The sequence below is a fragment of the Pelodiscus sinensis genome, chromosome 1, assembly GCF_052426305.1.
Source record: "Pelodiscus sinensis isolate ZL-2025 chromosome 1, ASM5242630v1, whole genome shotgun sequence".
Taxonomy (NCBI): Eukaryota; Metazoa; Chordata; order Testudines; family Trionychidae; genus Pelodiscus; species Pelodiscus sinensis.
The window spans coordinates 136,324,150-136,343,613 of NC_143052.1; the positions used below are offsets into that span (position 1 = coordinate 136,324,150).

General features: G+C 50.7%; 2 protein-coding genes across 2 annotated transcripts in view; one reads left to right on the forward strand and one right to left on the reverse strand.

Annotated features, from left to right (window-relative positions):
- Positions 1–19,464, reverse strand: part of LOC149525640 (uncharacterized) — a 238,290-nt gene that overhangs the window by 209,771 nt on the left and 9,055 nt on the right. The gene's annotated exons all lie outside the window — the stretch shown is intronic.
- The window catches only part of LOC112545108 (scavenger receptor cysteine-rich type 1 protein M130-like), a 60,405-nt gene that overhangs the window by 34,164 nt on the left and 6,777 nt on the right, over positions 1–19,464 (forward strand). The window contains exons 7-11 of the mRNA XM_089775352.1: positions 9,540–9,857; positions 12,341–12,655; positions 13,344–13,695; positions 16,380–16,390; positions 16,947–17,084. Coding sequence (XP_089631478.1) covers positions 9,540–9,857; positions 12,341–12,655; positions 13,344–13,695; positions 16,380–16,390; positions 16,947–17,084 — 1,134 coding nt within the window. The remainder of the gene's footprint in view (positions 1–9,539; positions 9,858–12,340; positions 12,656–13,343; positions 13,696–16,379; positions 16,391–16,946; positions 17,085–19,464) is intronic.

A 19,464-nucleotide genomic window follows, 5' to 3' on the forward strand; every position in this document is an offset into this window, starting at 1 on the left:
CCTGCTTGCTTGCCAACCTCGCCGAGGGACAGCAAAGCGTTGGTCTCTGTGCCCGTCTGTGTCGGTGCTTCCTTTTGGGGGGGCCGCCGCAGGTGGCAACATGGAGCCACGGCTCGCCCTGCACCTTCTGGTGCACGTTCTGGACTTGCTGCTGCAAGCCTGCCAGCAATGGCTCGAGGCTGCCTGGCACCACCTGGTGCACGTCAGCCCCCTGCCTCTCCACCTGGCTGCCCTGGGGGCCGTGGAGGAGCCGCGGCAGTGCCCTGGCACCGGCGTGCCCCGCCGCGTCTGGCGTCTGGACACCAGCAGCGACTGGTGGGACCGCATCGTCCTGGAGCGCTGGGACGACCGACAGTGGACCCAGAACTTCAGGATGAGGAGGGACACATTCCTGGAGCTCTGCGAGTGGATCACCCCTGCCCTGCACAGAAGGGACACTCGCATGAGGCCCACCATCCCCCTCCAGAAGCGGGTGGCCATCGCCCTCTGGAAGCTCTCCATGCTGGACAGCTACCGATCCGTCGGGAACCAGTTCGGCATGGGGAGATCCACCGTCGGAGCGGTGCTCATGCAGGTATGGCACTTGTCGGCCACCGAGCCAGGGGGGAGTGGGGCTGCGAGGAGGGGATGGGCCGCCCCAGGGACAAGGGGGGGGCGGGAGGAGGTGAAAGCGCCCCGCACCGGAGGGGTCGGGCTGTCCCGGCCATACTACACGCTGCCAGGGGGGTTGCTTCCGGGAGTGGGGCGCGGGGCACTGCCAGGGCACGAACGCTCCCAGCCACCTGGGCGCCCCACTGATTGGCGCTTTGCTGTGTCTCTCTCCGCAGGTGGTCAAGGCCATCAACCGGGTGCTGCTCCGCAGGATGGTCCGCCTCGCCGACCCGGACGCCGTCTTCCGGGGATTCGGCGCCCTCGGCTTCCCCAACTGCGGGGGGGCCATCGACGGGACGCACATCCCCATCCATGCCCCGGAACACCAGGCGTCCCGGTACGTCAACCACAAGGGGTACTTCTCCGTGATCCTGCAGGCCGTGTGTGACCACCGGGGCCAGTTCACGGACATTAATGTGGGCTGGTCCGGCAAAGCACACGACGCACGGGTGTACCGCAACTCCTCCGTGTGCCAGCGACTGCAGGATGGGACCTTCTTGCCCGACCGCCACATCAGGGTGGGGACGTGGACATGCCCGTGTGCCTGGTGGGGGATGCCGCCTACCCACTGCAGCCCTGGCTCATGAAGCCCTACACGGGGCACCTCAATCCCTCCCGCCAGGCCTTCAATGCCAGGCTGACCAGGGCCCGCATCGTGGTGGAGGGGGCCTTCAGGCCACTGAAAGCCCGCTTTCGATGCCTCCTCACCCGTCTGGACCTGGCCGAGCACAACATCCCTCCCGTGGTGGCGGCATGTTGTGTGCTCCACAATTTGTGTGAGTGAAAGGGGGAGGCTTTCCTGCCAGCCTGGATGGCTGAGGCTGACCACATGGCTGGACACTACGGTCAGCTCCGCACCACCGCCATCCAGGAAGCCCAGCGGGGGGCCGTCCGGATCCGGGAAGCGTTCCACGAGGTGTACAGATAGTTCAGAATGGCTACGTAGTTCGAACTATCTAGCCCGTGCTGCGTGCAGCCGCGCGGCACGGGGTTCGCACTAGCCGGCTTTTAAAAATGGCGGCACCAGCTTTATGCTAATGAAGCCCGGGAAATTCAAATCCCGGGCTTCATTAGCAAATTCGGTATACATACATTACCCCCCTAGTTCGAACTAGCGGGGTAGTGTAGACATACCCTTAGAGACTAACAAAACATGTGGATGGTATCATAAGTTTTCGTGGGCTCAGCTCACTTCTTCAGATGATGACCTGGGGCAAGAGGCACTAGATCTGGAACCCTGTTTTTACGGTCCCCATCTAAGTATCAGGCACTTACCACCCACTCTATTAACCTCATTTAGCATGGACACTTTAAGTGGCAGGGTTTTTTCTTTTCTCCTCCACCTGTGTCCCCTTTTTCTGCTTTAATTTTTTGGGTTTCCGTGTCCCTCTGTGCTTCTTGCTCCACTCATCATCTGAAGAAGTGGGTTGTGCCCACAAAAGCTCATGGTACCATCTACATATTTTTGTTAATCTCTAAGGTGCTACAGGACCACTTGTTTTGGATTTTTGTTAAGTTAGGGTATGTCTACACTAGCCTTCTAGTTCGAACTAGAGAGGCTACTGTAGGCATTCAAAATTGCAAATGAAGCCCGGGATTTAAATATCCCGGGCTTTATTTGCATCTTCCCATCCGGGCACCATTTTTAAATCTCCTTAATCCGAACTAACTGCCTGTGGCTACATGCGTCAGTCAAACGTTAACTCGAACTAAGTCCTTAGTTTGAGTTAACTGTAACACCTCGTGGGATGAGACAGTTAATTCGGAGTAAGGGGATTTAAAAATGGCACCAGATGGGAAGATGCAAATGAAGCCCGGGATATTTAAATCATGGGCTTCATTTGCAACTTCGAATGCCTACATTAGCCACCCTAGTTCAAACTAGGGGGCTACTGTAAACATACCCTTACAGACTAACATGGCTATCCCTCTGAGACTTTTAAACATGCAAGGCCCAGCATCAGCCATATGGAGTGGAAATCCATCAACTGTACAAGGAAACTCACATGGATCCAATCAGACATCATCTTCTTATCCAAGTGCAAACAGATGAACATCATACCCAATGGACTAAAGGAGAAAAATCCACTACAGTATACATACCCCTTCACAGACTATATATAGTAAGAGATTATGCCACACACTCTCTAAGAAGCTGAGGAACCACCTAACCAGCATACTGTACAACAAACAGAAGAAAATCAAGGAGGAGCAATCAACTCTAGAGACTCTCATAAAAAATCAAGCTTCCACAGGAACTTCCTCTTGGCTGGACTTTTCTAAAACCCCACAAGCCACCTACAATGCTCAGTTCACCTCTTCAGAAGAACAAGGGCAGTAAACTATCCAAACTCCTACATGCCTCAGGATATTCAACTCTGGGACCCTCAACTCACCTAACAACATTGTCAGCCTATCCAGCCACACTCTTAGCCTAGTGGAAGAATCTGTCCTATCTCGAGGACTCTCTGCCCCACCACTCCCACAAACATGATTCAGTTTTGTGGTGAACTGGAAGCCTATTTTCGCCACCTCCAGCTAAAGGAATATTTCCAACACGCCACTGAACAACACACTGACCCTCCAGCTCCCTCCCCCCTCTCCCGCCCCCACCGCCAACTCCACAAGAGGAAGGCCTCTGTGTGGACCTCTCCTGACAGTTGTAACAAGAGTCTTGACTTCAACATCAATTGCTTCTGCAAATGTGCACGGGCTGACAGTAAGCAAAGAACAACCTGTAACATATAACCTCAGCCATGCAGAACGCAATGCTACACACAGCCTCAAAAACAATTCTAACATCATCATGAAAGAGGCTGACAAAGGGGGTGCTGGAGTCATCATGAACAGAACAGATTACGAACATGAGGCTGCCAGACAAACCACCAACACCAGATTCTATGGAGTTCTTTCCTCTGATTCCACTGAACAATGCCAAAAGGAATTACACCATCTGCTCTAGAAACTACCTGCTACAACTCAGGACCAGATCTGCACAAACACATCCCAAATCCCCCACTGGGAGTTTTCTATCTGCTACCCAAGATCCACAACATGGAAATCCTGGACATGGCATTGGCACACTTACTGCAGGATTATCTGACACTCTCCTCTCTCCTCTCAGTCCATAAACTGCCAGCACTCTTAGATGCCACTGACTTCCTGAGGAAACTACAAAATATCATTAATCTTCCTGAAAACACCATGCTGGCCACCATGGACGTCGAAGCTCTTTACACCAGCATTCCACACGAAGATGGATTACTGGCTGTCAGGAACACCATTCCTGATGACACCACTGCACAGCTGGGTACAGAACTCTGCAACTTTGTCTTCACCCACAGCTATTTCGAATTTGGGGACAATTTATACCTTCAAGTTAGTGACACAGCTTGGGCACCTGCATGGCCCTGCAACATGACAGAGTCTTTATGGCTGACCTCACATGTTTCCTCAGCTCTCGCCCCCTAGCATCCTTACTCTTCTTACGCTACACTGATGATATCTTCATCATAGGAACCCACAGGAAGGAGACCCTTGAAGAATTTCACAGGGATTTCAACAACTTCCACCCCACCATCAACCTTAGCCTGGACCAGTCCACATGAGAAATCACTTCCTTGACACTACGGTGCAATTACATGACAGACACATTTCCACCACCTTATACCAGAAATCTACCAACCTTTACACTTATCTGCATACCTCTAGCTTCCATCCAGGACATATCACACAATCAATTGTTTACAGCCAGGCCCCAAAATACAACCAGATTTGCTCCAATCCCACAGAGAAAGACATATACCTGAAGGCTCTATACCAGGTGTTCTTAAAACTTAAATACCCACCCAGGGAACTGAAAAAACAGATTGACAGAGCCAGACAAGAACCCAGATATCAACTTCTTCAAGACAGGCCCAACAAAGAAAGCAACAGGACATTATTTGTCATCACCTACAGCTCCCAATTTAAATCCTTTCAGCACATTATCAATAATCTGCAGCCTATCCTGGAAAATGACCCCTGACTCTAACAGGCCTTCAGTGACAGGCCAATGCTCACCTACAGACAACTCCCTAACCTCAAACAAATTCTTTCCAGTAACCGCACAGCACATCTCTACCATACTCACCCAGAAACCCACCCCTGCAATCAACTTCAGTGCCAATTCTGTCCACACATCTATACATGTGATATCATCACAGGACCTAACCACATAAACCACCACATCAGAGGCTCATACAACTGTACATCACCTAATGTGATTTATGCCACAAAGTGCCAGCAATGCCCCTCTACCATGGTTATTGGCATAACTGGACAGTCTCTACGGCAAAGGATCAATGGACACAAAACAGATGTTCAAAATGGTAACACACAGAAACCTGTTGAAGAACATTGTAACCTCCCCGGGTAATCATTAATGGATTTATAAGTTGTCATTCTCTTGCAGAGTAATTGTAGGAACCAACTAGAGAGAGGCTATGTCTATACTACAGGCTTCTTGCTCAAGAAGCTTTTTGTGGAAGAGATCTTCCGCAAAAACTTCTTGCACAAGAGTGCATCCACACTACAGAAGTGCATTGAAAAAGTGATGCACTTTTGTACAAGAAGTTTCCAAGAAGTGTCCAGGCTGCATGGACGTTCTCTGAAAAGGAAATTCTGATTTCTGTTTACAGAATGGCCACTAGGGCACCTGTGCTTTTTTTTCAATTGCCTCTTTCTTAAGCAAAAAAACCACTGTTCCCCATCCACAAACACCTTTTTTGCGCAAGATCTGTCAACCCGTGGAACTCCTTGCTAGAGGATGTTGTGAAGACCATGACTTTAACAGGGTTCCAAAAAGAGCTAAATCGATCCATGGAGGATAGGTGCCTCAATGGCTTTTAGCCAGGATGGGTAGGGATTGTGTCCCTAGCCTCAGTTTGTCAGAGGCTTGAAATGGATGACAGGAGAGGGATCACGTGATGATTCCCTGTTGTGTTTACTGCCTCTGGGGCATCTGGCATTGGCCACTGTCAGAAGACAGGATATTGGGCTAGATCAACCTTTGGTCTGACCCAGTGTGACGGACCGGGCCGTGTCTGGGCACAACTGAGGGCGCCCGCTCAGGGCGAATTGCTCAACTCCGGGGCTCCTTACAGCCCCCAGACTGGTGACCTCTCCAAACAGGCCACAAACCAGTCCCACAGAGCGCTTCAGCTGACTGCCTGAAGCCTCACGAGCAAAACTCCTCCGACACCCCAGCAATATCCGTGCCCCAGATGGCCCCGGGCCTCATACACAGGTGGGGGGTCCTAGCACCCAATCCCACCTACCCTGAACAAGTTCTGTCCGGTTCCAAGAAACCAGCCACAGATCCCTGGTCAATTTACCCTCTGGATCTTACCCACAAATCACGCTGGGCCAATCCTTTAGAATCTATATCTAAAGGTTTATTATCACAAGCAAGAAAAGTATGAGAGTAAGGTTGTTAAAGAATAGTACGTTACATGCACCGAATCTCCCAGTCTTCAATGCAGGCTCTAGCAGAGATGTAACAGCTGCTGGTTTAAAAGTTCTTGTTGCACATCCTAGCATCAGGATGGGTTCACAGGTCTTCTGGGCTCTTTTATCCCTGCAATGCTGCCTCTGGGATGAAGTGCTGAGCTGAGAACAAAATGGCATCAACCACATGGCCTCTTTATACCTCCTTCCTGGCCTCTTCTTGTATGCAGCCGGTCACCTGGCCCTCAGCCTCTCTCTGCTGGCAGCTCTTAGGTCTCCGCCCTCATGCTTAGGTGTGTCCTTGGCCCATCGAGTGCCATTGTCCCACAGGGCCTCGCTAATCAGCCTGTCCATAGCAATGCTTAACCACATTCAGAGAAATATTCAGCTTCCACACAGATTACAGATTCCTACCTACACACAGAGACATTATACACTCACATAAATAGCGTACACAGGATCAGCAAACAATAAGCTCCCATTCAATACCCCACATGGCCCCCTTTTATACTCTTGTTGGGGCCAGCACCCCCACCTATGGGTGCAGCCACGATCTGGCTGTTTCCCTCAAATTCCAGTAACGTGACACCCAGTATGGCTGTTGTTCTTCTGTTTTTATGAGCTATGTGCCCTGGCAATGGTGGATCTGGAAATTAGGCATGTGAGGGGGAGTTGTTCCCTTACAAAGTGGGGAACTCAGTGAGCTCACTGCAGTCCACTATCCAGATTGCTGTGGTAAATCACAGCTCCTCTCACAGTACTGCCTGTATCAGTGTGCTGGGTGAGCACTGAGGGTATGTCTACACTACCCTCCTAGTTCGAACTAGCGGGGGTAATGTAGGCATACCGCACTTGCAAATGAAGCCCGGAATTTGAATTTCCCGGGCTTCATTTGCATAAGCGGGGAGCCGCCATTTTTAAAACCCCGCTGGTTCGAACCCCGTGCAGCGCGGCTACACGGGGCTCAAACTAGGTAGTTCGGACTAGGATTCCTATTCCGAACTACCGGTACACCTCGTGGGAAGCCCGGGAAATTCAAATCCCGGGTTTCATTTGCAAGTGCGGTATGCCTACATTACCCCCCTAGTTCGAACTAGGAGGGTAGTGTAGACATACCCTGAGCGCTTTTGCATAGGAATCCTTGGTAACCAGGGGCCTGATTTGCCGCATGCTCCTGAACTTCCTCTGTTCAGAGAAGGGGGGAAATATCAGAGGTGCGCAACTCTTCTGTTATGTTCTAGTGTGCACTTGATCTCTGATGGGGGTGGGAGAGGGATGACTGGCCGGTAGGGGCGGGAGGAAAGGGGGGAGAAGAGAATCGGCCGGCAGGGAGCCAGGCTGACCTGGGCGCACGCAGATCCCAGGATGCTGCTCGACCCACACATGGTCTCGGCGGTGTGCATGGGTGAATTTGGTACCTAGGATTCCATCCCATCCTGCCCCCCCTCTTCCCCCCTCTTCTGTGTAGTTGCATATTGCCTGACTGGTAGACACGCTCACGCAGCCAGGCAGTACACAACTATGTACTGATACTCCTAATAATATAACTAACTTAATTAGAAAATACCGGACAGTTCTATGTCCAGTATTTTCTCAATTTGTTTCCTGGACAGAATGCTCAAAACTGGACACCTGACAACCATAGGTGGGGGTCTCCCCTCCTCCCCCATCCCAGCCCAGGGGCTGATCCTTTCCTTAAGCCTGGGGGCTGATCCCCACTCCTGAGCTCTATGCCACCTGAAATTGGGGGCTGAGCCTCCCCCCCCAACTCTGCACTGCCCATGGCAGAGTCTACTCCCCTCCGGCCTTGTGCCATCCACAGTTGGGGCTGAGCTAAAAAAGGAATCTTTTGAATAGGACACACATATATTGATTATGTAGAAGAATTTAAGTTCAACTTTCATGATAGAATTCGCACTACAATACTTCAGTGAGGTGAGCTGAAGGGGTTTTATTACAGTGAAATGTTTTGTAATAAAAAATGAAGTGAGCACTATACACTTTATATTCTGAGTTGTAATTGAAATCAAAACATTAGAAGATGTAGAAAACATCCACAAATATTTAAATAGATCGTATTGTTACTATTGTTTTACAGTGTGATTAATCATGTGATTAATTTTTTTAATTGCTTGACAGCCCTACTAATAATCTAAAACTCAGTCTAGTAAGATACAGGGTTTGTTTAAAATGACTTCTCTTACACAAAGTCTTCCAGCAAGATGCTGGCTGACCCCCATCTCTGGCAGATCTCCTCCAGAATCTACAAAATGCCAGTTCCTTATTTTCTTAGGTGAAAGCAATAGGCTGGGAGGTTGCCCTTTTCCTTTGTAGTCCAGAGAACCTTTGAAATGGATTCTTCTAAAAGTTTCCCCTCAAAGTAAAGTTTATAAAAGCTATGAGGAAGCTGATATTGAAATTGGTGGGGAAGGAGGTAGCATACTCATCAGATGGGTTCACAAAAAAATATCAAAGCCCTCTCCCCCACCCCCAAAAAAAAGGCTGCAGGAAAAGTTGTTAAGCAAAAAATAAAAAATAAAAATAAAAAAGCAGGGGAAAAAAGCCAGGGTCATTAGAAGAAGTGGGCTGTGCCCACAAAAGTTCATAATCCCATCTCCATATTTTGTTAGTCTATAAAGTGCTACCAGATCATTTGTTGTTTTTTAAGTTTATAATGTCCCTTAGGTGACTTGCCAAAAGATGTCAGAATATGTTAGCGTTAGAGCTCAGTGAGTCAAATATTTATTTCATTTTCTTTCTTTTATATAGAATTAGATACAGTGCTCCTGTCAGCTAACTGCTAAACTGATTGCCAAAAAAAGCCAAGTTTCCCAGTGCCTTAGTAGCCCTGGGATAGAAATGATGTGGGGCAGTGGAGAGGTGGAAGGAATTGGTTCCCCCTCCATTTCCTGCTTGGCTTGTACTGAGCATGCTCAATAATAACACTGCTGAAGCTGCTGTCCTCAATCTGCCCCTCCCCCCCATGTTCTCACTCTCTTCCCCCTCCCATCACGGCATGCACAGGTGGCCTCCTCTCAACCAAAATCTGAAATGGTCAAAATCTGGGGGCAGTGGATGGGCTGGCAGTGGGGAGCAGGGGCAGTGGGCCTGCAGGCGGGAGCAGAGCCAAAAGTTGGGAGAGAAGCCTTAATCTCCCTTAGCCTGGAAAACTGTTGTTTGGGAACACTCAGGACATGAGGGTCCCGGACCAGGGAGGTCCCACCAGTATAGAGACAAATGAACTCTTTGAAAGAGCTTGTTTCCTGGCTCACTGCACAGTGGTGAGAGTTACCTTCCACTTGGCACAGAAACCTGTGTTGCACTTCACACCTGTCCATTGTTTCTCACTCAGTATCAGCAGGGACTGGTATTCAGTGTATTTCCCGTCTCTCCTGGCCCAGGTCTCTCTGGGGCGCTACGGTTGCTGAGTGGAGAGGGCCGGTGCAACGGCAGAGTGGAGATTTCCCTCCGTGGTGTGTGGTGCCGGGTGCTGGATGACCAGTGGGACATGAACGATGCCAGCGTGGTCTGCAGGCAGCTCCAGTGTGGAACAGCTGAGAGAGCTTATAGCCCTTCTATATCTCAGCGAGGAAAAGGCCCCGTGGGGCTGAGAAGGGTCCAGTGTGCAGGGAACGAGACTCGTCTGGCTAACTGTGACATCTCCATGTCAGAGACACCCCAGGCAGGAGCTGCTGAGGATGTCGGTGTTATTTGCTCAGGTGACTAAATGTGAAAACTCACAAACATTCTGTTGGTTCAATGGGAACATGGCCCATCTGAGGGCCTGCCTCCACCCCTCTTTGTGCCGAGATCTCATCAGTCATTGAAACGATGTGGATCTGAGATTCAAACTTTGGCCCACTTCTATAGTATCCTATTATGTGCAGAAGAAAGCATAGTCACATTATATAAATAATGCCCTGTACCAATGCCACTCTCTACTTAAAATGTGTATATCATAGCACTCCTGAACACATTTTCATGGAAACTTGGTGCAAATGAAAAATCTTTACAATGACATACCTTTCACAAAATGTTTTCATACAAAATGTTCAGATTTTTGTGGAAAAGCCCAAATTTGCTATCAAAAGAGAAAAAAAATATTCATGTTCATCTGACTAGTTTGTCGGGGAAAGAATGAATTTCCTGAGCAGCTGTAATAGAGAGAGGGGCTTCTTAATGTTAAAACATTCTGTCTTGACTCAGAAAACAACAGTAAGGAAAGGATGGCAGCCCTTTGACCAAGAGTGCCATGGATAACAGCTCTGGGATAGATCCCCAAAGGGACTTGGCTTTGGAAAGCCTGACTCCTAAGTGCCTTGCCGCCCAATACAATCCTCAGCCCTGAGTCACATGCCCAGCTCCCTGTACAGTGCCTTGGCAGAGCTGGGCACCTCTACATAGGAAGCCTCCTATATTTGCCAGAAGTGAAATACTGGGGAAGGGGATAGGCCTAGATACCCAAAGTTTGTTAGATGGCTGTTTGCCATTGACCTAATTCTTAGGCTTCTTACACACAGGCCAGAGCATGGCACCTATCTGCTCAGAATTCTCAGTCATGAACCTATTCCTGGGGATACATGTGTGAGCCAAGTCAGCTCTCTCTGTCCCCTCCCCATGTTACCCAGTGGTTAAAGATGTGGGAAATCTATGTTCAAATCCCTGATTTGAAGCAGGGACATAAACACAGGCGGGCGTCCTAACACAGGTTAAACAGGGCTGAGTCTCTCCTGCTGGAAATGTTCAACTTTGTATAAATCAGTCCCTGAATGAGAGGAAAAAGCAAAACAGTATCTGGGCATTCACCTGGAATGCGGGAGAGACACATCCCTGATTCAATGCATATTTAATGACCTATACATTCTGTATTTGGACACTTAGGAAATATATCAAGAGTTGTTGTTATAATATGACATTTTTAAATCCTAAACCTTTCATTTACGGGAAATGGGAAAAAAAAAGAATCTGTGATGAGATTTATTTTTTTATTGTACAGGATTGTTCTCATGTCCTTTTGTGATGGTTTACCAGTATTTATTTACTTTAAGATTACACAACAAAATTATACATGATATAATAACGCTGGCACCATTTAAGGAACAAACTTTTAATATGTCCCTATGTCATGTACTGTAATATTAGTGCACTGAAATAATTTTTCATGCCCACACCTTGATCCTGACAATGCATTAAGGGCCCATTGCTGCAACAATGGTATCAGTGGGAGCGTCACAATTGATTTCTGCAGAAATAGAATTAGGCTCTGTGCCTGGGACATTATTGCAGACATAGGCATCCAATTTCCCTTTCTTTCTCTTTATTTTTAAAATAAATAGGTACCAAGTCTGGGGTTTTTCTAATCTGGCATCTCCCCAATTCTGCAGGTTGCACTTCTATAAACAGGCGCTCTCTTGCCCAGCCCACAGATGTTGAAGGATAAGAGAATCCCAGTATGCAGTGAAAGGGAGAGGATGGAGGGACCCAGGAGCAGGTGCAGGGGGCAAGCAGGGAGTTCAGCGCAATGGCCCAGCTGGGTTTCGGGGCAGGAGGAAACCAGGAAGGCCAGCATGTGTATCCACTGGGCTGAGGGCAGAAATGGAAAGTCTGGGGTGAGGCTGTGGAGGAGAGTTGGGAAGTCTGGTGCACGTTCCCCAGCCTGGCTGCTGGGGGAGCTGGGAAGCCCCATGGGGCAGCAGGGCAGGGGTGCGGTTGGTAGCAGTGGGCCCAGAAATGACCTTCCCTGTTCCAGCAAAATCCCTCATCTAGGACCACTCAGGTCCCAAGGGTGCTGGACCAGAAGGTCCAACCTGTATAGCAACTAAAACAAAATTAGCTGTTTGTCATATTCATTAAACAACTTGATATTTATCATTTAAGAAGTGTTTGAAAATAGTCAAGATCTGCAGTAAGGGCTGATTCTGCAAACCCTAAGCTTCACAGGTAGCTCTCACCCAGCTGACGAATCCCAAATAGCAATTACTCAGAAGTGTAAGGCATTTAGAATTAGGTCCTTTGTATTTATCAAAACTCTTTTCTAGCAATTTTCCTCATTTCCTTACCCAACAGGTTTCTTTTCTTTTCCCATGTTTCTTCTTAAAGACAGATTTATAAGAGCATTTCAGTATCTCAGCCACTGTACCAGCATTACTGATAGCTGTTCAAATATCATACTGCGCACTAACCGCTGGGATCTGTCCCACAGGGAGCAGGCGGATCAGGCTGGCGAATGGGCCGGGTCGCTGTGCCGGGAGAGTGGAGATTTATTACAATGGCACCTGGGGGACAGTCTGTGATGATTCCTGGGACCTGCTGGACGCCGATGTCGTTTGCAAACAGCTGGGATGTGGACGCGCCCTCAATGCAACTGTCTCTGCTCATTACGGGCAAGGGTCCGGGCAGATCTGGCTGGACGATGTGAAGTGCTCTGGGAACGAATCCGATCTCTGGGCCTGTCCTTTCGCGCCCTGGGGCCAGCACAACTGCAGACACAAGGAGGACGCGGGAGTTCTCTGCTCAGGTCTGGTCTGGGAGCGCTCCTGGGAGCCTGGTTACCAGGGGATGTGAGGAGACAGCTGGGAATGGTAGAAACTCTCTCGCTGTCTCTGTGTCTCCCCTACCTACCTACTGGGATCTTGATTAGAAAGCCTCCATTTCCCATGAGTTCTTGTTGCATTTGTGTCCCCCGGGAGGGGCAGTTACAGCTATCGCTGAACTATCTGTGCGTGTAACGGCCGTGAAGGGGGCACTTTCCAGATGTGCCCTTTGCCTTTCTAATGGGCATGTGGGGGCCAGACGAGTCTCTGATTCTTGCAGAATAGTGATAGAAATGTAGCCGTGTTAGTCTGGGGTAGTTGAAGCAAAATGCAGGACAATGTAGCACTTTAAAGACTAACAAGATGGTTTATTAGATGATGAGCTTTCGTGGGCCAGACCCACTTCCTCAGATCAAATAGTGGAAATAGTTCCACTATTTGATCTGAGGAAGTGGGTCTGGCCCACGAAAGCTCATCATCTAATAAACCATCTTGTTAGTCTTTAAAGTGCTACATTGTCCTGCATTTTGATTCTTGCAGTGACTCTTGCAGGCACTGGCCTGTGCAGAACAATGCCTGGGGCTGGTCATGGTTATGGGGATTTCACTCTTCCCACCCCAGTTACATTCGGAATCAGACCATTCAAATTGCACGTCTGTGCGTTTCTTCTAGAGTTCACAGACCTGCGGCTGGTGAGTGGCAGTGACTGTGCCGGGCGGCTGGAGGTTTTCTACAATGGGACGTGGGGCAGCGTCTGCTCCAATCAGATGTCTACAGTCACTGCATCAATCATCTGCAAGCAGCTGAACTGTGGTGACGGAGGGGTTATTGAGTCAGACCCTGAGTATGGAGAAGGTTCTGGTCCCACATGGCTGGACCATGTTACATGCCGTGAGCAGCACAGCTCCCTTTGGCAGTGCCCCTCCCGCCCGTGGGAACAGCAGTCGTGTGATGACCGTGCGGAAGAGACCCACATCACTTGCACTGGTAATTCTGACACACTCCGCGCTGACACGCACCCTCTGCGTGTCTGACACAAGGGAAGGGCCTGAGAGCAGTTTTTCACGTCTTCACTTTTCAGCACGGACACTTCCACACTCACAGCGCCTGGTGAAGTGGGTTTCAGTTTAGTTTCAGCAGTGACAGGCGCCGTGTCACCGACCGTCCCAGGAATGAGAATACAGCTCGTGGGAAAGCAACAGGGGCGATAGTCAGTGTAAGGCGCTGGGTGGCACAGAGCAGTCACCTAGGGGAGCCCCCAGACATCTTTGTGAGCGAGTCCCAGGTGGGAATCTGTGCGGCTGCCCATGTGGGGTGAACAGTCAGAGAGGGGCCCAGTGCCAGTGACCAGGACGTGGCAGTTGTGGTGAGTGGTTAGAACAGGAGATGGTGAAATAGCATGCCCGCTATTTCAAAATAAGAGGTGGCTTGTGTAGACGTGGGGTAGCTATTTCAGGATACCTCTAGTATCCCAAATAGCCGTGCAGTTTAGAGGTATGTTCAGAGGCCAGAGCCAGTCAGAAATCAGCAATAGGAACCAAAGGGAAGGACAGAGTTACCTGGAGCGAAGCAAGAGGGGGTGAGTCTGGGGCCAAGGAAAAAGCAGGGCTGGGAAGGAGGCAGGAGCACCAAGTATTGTAGCTGTGAGCACTTGTTGAATGGCTGCTGTGGCTGCTGGACTTTCCCCTTCCCACCCATCAGGCAGGCTGGTCGATCAGACACCTACTGCAGACCCTTGGTAGTTTGCCTGGAGATGGGCTCTGCTGCAGGCTCTGCTTCCTGCCAGCCAGGCAGTGAACAGTCCCCAAGCAGGTGTCTGTGTCTGTGAAGGAATGCGGCGATAGCGGGTTTCAGATCGACAGTCCCACACCAGCCCAGTGCTGACCCCACTCTTCTCTTGTCCCTGCATCCCCTCAATAACCTGGGTGAATTCCAGCTGGCCATTGGCTTCCACCTTCCAACCTTGGAAGGGGCAGGGCTCAGGAGTGACCGTCTGTGGGAAGACTGGGACAGACTCAGACATCCACCAACCGTCACACCAGCTGGGAGCTGCTTACAGATTTCAGAAGCCAGGGGGGTGGCTGAGTATCAAATCCATTAGCTAGGAAAAAACTAGAGTGTAGATTTAAGTTTATAAACTTGCTGAACTTGGGGGGTTTAATGTTCACCCATATTTACACCCTGCTCACTCCTACATCACTTGTGCTCCTCAGTCCATTCACTGCATTCTTTGTTGTCTGCAGGGCAAAAAGTGAAACTGACTCGGCCCCAGGTTACTGAATGCCCAAACTCGACGAGCTGCACAGGTATCTCTGCCTCTCCTTGTCCCCTCTTGCTCCCTGAGGGTTCCCCGCTGTGCCAGTAACATGGGAGGTTTCTGCATTTCCAGACCGGGACATGCTGCGCCTCGTGGGAGTAGAGGGCAATTGCTCGGGCCGAGTGGAGGTTTGGTATCGTGGCTCCTGGGGCACAGTCTGTGATGACTCCTGGGACCTGGCGGACGCTAATGTGACGTGTAAACAACTGGGCTGTGGAGCGGCCGTGTCTGCCCCGGGCGAGGCTGCATTCGGCGAGGGGACTGGTCCCATCTGGGTGGAGACGCTGGATTGCAGAGGGACAGAGTCATCCCTCTGGGACTGTCGGGCCAAGCCCTGGGGTGACAGCAACTGTGGCCATAAGGAAGATGCTGCCGTGACTTGCTCAGGTGAGTGGCAGCCGACGTCTCTGTGACATGCTGTGAGGTTCAGGGAGGAGGCTGGACCCGACTGCCCCCCTTGCTCACGGATTGACCCCTCCCATCTCCTGTGCGCTGGAGCATCATGGCTGCCGTGGGCAGAACCTTTGTGGGTCGGGCTGGCTCAGGCATCGGCCCAGGGAGCTGCAGGCTCCATCACAGGCCCCAGGGTGCAAGTGCTGGTTTGTTACCAGTGTCTCAGCACAGGGGCACCTGGGCCCTAACTCCCCGGCGTGCAGGCTATGAGAACAGGTGATGTCTGGACACCCCGGGGACTTGCTCCCCCAGGCAACAAGCACATTCCCCTCCCCCGCCGCCAGACTCCAACTCTGCTCCCTTTCCCTACGCAGGTGTGACAGAGACAGCAGGTCCACTGGCTGGAGCAGGTAACACCCCACCTCTTCCCACAGGAGTCGCAGCGCCCGGGGGCCAGGGCTTCAGGGGGGGAGCTGAAGCTGCAGCCTGAGGCCCAAGGCTCCTGCCCAGGCTGGTGAAATCGAAGGGCCGGGGACACCGGGGTGGGAGCTGCAGGCCCCGTGGAGCTGGAGGTCTCATGTCAGACGATTGCAGCTGAGAAGTCAGGGCCCGTGACTGAAATAGCAGCCTGGTGCCCGTGTGTTGGGTTCCGAACTAGGGACCCTGGGGAGCAGAGGGGGATTGGGAGCTGGAGGGGGGGAGGGTGGTATGGTTGGGCAGGGCCAAAGGGTGTGAGTATGGGGGTGGCAGGGAACTGGAGGGGAAAAGAGGAGCTGGGGGGCAGTATAATCTGCTCAGGCAGATGTGAGGTAGGCAGCTTGAGGGGAAGATGGTGCGGGAGGGGCGTATAGGTGGGCAGTGCTGGGGGAGCAGGTGAGCACTGGGGTTGGCACTGGCGGAGAGCTGGAGGGGAAGGGGCAGTATAGTTGGGTGGTGCTGGTGGCATATGAGAATGGGGGTGTCACTGGTGGGGAGGTGGAGGGAGTATTTGGGGGGAGCTGGAAGAGGGGTCAGTATATTTGGGCGGTGCTGTGGGGCGTGAGCACTGGGGGTTGGACTGGTGGGGTGCTGGTGGGGTGTGAGAGTGAAGTTGTCACTGGCAGGGATCTGGAGGGAGGATTTGGGGGCAGCTGGAGGGGTTCCTGCACGTTCACTCTCGAGGTGGGGGGCAGTGTTGTTTCCTGTCCCAGCAGGACACAGGGCACAGCGCTGGCCTGTCAGTCCCTTCCTGTGGGCCTCACCCCTCCCCAGGGCTGGGATGGGGAGCTCAGGTGTCTGGGACCCAGCAGCTGCAGGGGGGAAAGCAGTGAACTGTGACTGCAGGGGAGGGACCAACCCAGACATGGATGCAGCTGGCTCTCACCTGGAGTCTGCTTTCAGAATTTGGACTTTTCCTCCACTTTGGAGAATCTTCCTGGTGAGAGGATCAAAAAAGATTCACGTCCAGGGAAATCCAGCTGTGCGGTGACTCTGCCTGCAGCCCTGGCACTGAGCAACTGGGGAGTTCCCCCCCCCCCGACTCTCACCAACCCGTCTCTCTCTGTGGCCTGTTCCTTTCCATGCAGCTCCCCCGCGCCGCCCTACAACCGACAGTGGGAGATTCATGGTGCCCGTGGTCGTCTGCATTATCCTGGGGGCCCTGCTCTGCCTGGTCTTAATCGTCCTGGGTGCGCAGGTGCGAAGTGCCAGGGCCCAGCGCAGAGGTGGGTCCTGATGAGTGTTACTGTGTAAAACGCCCCTGCAGCAGCCGAGGAGGCGATCGCAGTGGAGGGTGGGGACTTGGCAGGGCCGTGAGGGGCCATAGGGCTGGAATAGCAGGGGGAGAAGCAGCTGAGGGAAAGGGGCACGGACTGTAATGAAATACTAAACTGTGTTCTGTTGTTCAGCCAGAGCAGTTAAGTTCGGTATAAATTGTCCAGCCATTTATTTTAGTGCCTCTCAGCCATAGCTGTCAGGCCAGTAAAGGCACGTCTACACAGCAAGGATAAAGCCAAAATAAACAACACAACTTTAGCTACGTCAATTGTGCGGATGAAGTCGAAATAACTTATATTGACTTTAGACACTGTCTACACAGCAGGAAGTCTAAGCTAGAGCACTCTTCCTCCCACTTCTCTTACTCCTTGTACAATGAGGGTTACAGGAGTTGGAGTAAGGAGTCCTCCAGCTCAACATCATTTCAACATTATGCCAAAATAACTACTTGCTGTGTAGACATGGACTATGCTATTTCAGAATAATATCATTTATTCCAAAGTAACACTGCTTTGTAGACATAACCTAGGGGATCTCCATAGAACCATAGAGCCGAAAGAGACCTCAAGGTCATCAAGTCCAGCCCCCTGCCCTAGGCAGGACCAATCCCAACTAAATCAACCCAGCCAGGGCTTTGTCAAGCCGAGACTTAAAAATCTCTAGGGATGGAGACTCCACTACTTCCCTAGGTAACCCATTCCAGTGCTTCACCACTCTCCTAGTGAAATAGTTTTTCCTAATATCCAACCTGGATCTCTCCCACTGCAACTTGAGACCATTGCTTCTTGTTCTGCCATCTGTCACTACTACGAACAGCCTCTCTCCATCCTCTTTGGAGCCTCCCTTCAGGAAGTTGAAGGCGGCTATCAAATCCTCCCTCACTCTTCGCTTCTGCAGACTAAACAGACCCAAGTCCCTCAGCCTCTCCTCATAAGTCAGATGCTCCAGCCCCCTATCATTTTGGTCGCCCTCCGATGGACCCTCTCCAGTGCATCCACATCATTTTTGTAGTGGAGGGCCCAGAACTGGACACAATACTCCAGATGTGGCCTCACCAAAGCCGAATAAAGTGGAATAATGACATCTTTGGATCTACTGGCAATGCTCCTCTTAATGCAACCTAATATGCCATTAACCTTCTTGGCTACAAGGGCACCCTGTTGACTCATATTCCGCTTCTCATCCACTGTAACCCCCAAGTCCTTTTCTGCAGAACTACTACTTAGCTGGTTGGTCCCCAGCCTGTAACAATGCTTGAGATTCTTCCATCCCAAGTGTAGGACTCTACCCTTGTCCTTGTTGAACCTTGTCAGATTTCTCGTGACAATTTGTCTAAGTCACTCTGGACCCTATGTCTGCCCTCGAGTGGATCTACCTCTCCCCCTAGCTTAGTGTCATCTGAAAACTTGCTGAGGGTGCAATCCGTCCCCTCATCTAGGTCATTAATAAAGATATTGAACAAAACAGTCCTAGAACTGTACCTTGGGGCACTCCGCTAGAAACCGACTGCCATCCTGACATCGAGCCGTTGATCACTACCCGCTAGGCCCGGCCTTCTAGCCAGCTTTTCATCCATCTTACTGTGCATTTATGCAATCCACATTCCCTTAACTTGCTGGCAAGAATATTGTGGGAGACGGTATCAAAAGCCTTGCTAAAGTCAAGGTATATCACATCCACTGCCTTTCCCATTTCTACAGACCCAGTTACCTCATTATAGAAACTAATCTCATTGGGTATGTCTAGACTACATGCCTCTGTTGACAGAGGCATGTAAATTAGACATAGCAACATAGTCAATGAAGTGGGGATTTAAATATCCCCCGCTTCATTAGAATAAAAATGGCCACGGTGTTGTGCCCGCTCAGCTGTTTGTCGGCTCAAAGCAGCACTCAAGATGGGGATCATTCGACAAGTAAAGCCATTGTCGACCGATCCTTTATGCCTTGTGAAACAAGGTTTACAGGATCGGTTGAGAACGGCTTTCCTTGTCTACTGATTCCCGTCTTGACTGCCGCTTTGAGCCGACAAACAGCTGAGCCGGCACAAAATGGCGGCCATTTTTATTCTAATGAAGCAGGGGATATTTAAATCCCCGCTTCTTTGACTATGTTGGTATGACTAATTTACATACCTCTGTCAGCAGAGGCATGTAGTCTAGACATACCCATTGTGAATACATTTGGTGTGTAGCTGTCTGGGAAGGAAGCTCTGGAACCAATTTAAATTTGGTACAGAAACCTCCCCGCTTAAAACCGCCCTGCAGCCTACCCTGTAAAAGGTGAACATGAGTTGGTGTTTGAAGTTCAGCAGTGCTAGAGGAGAACA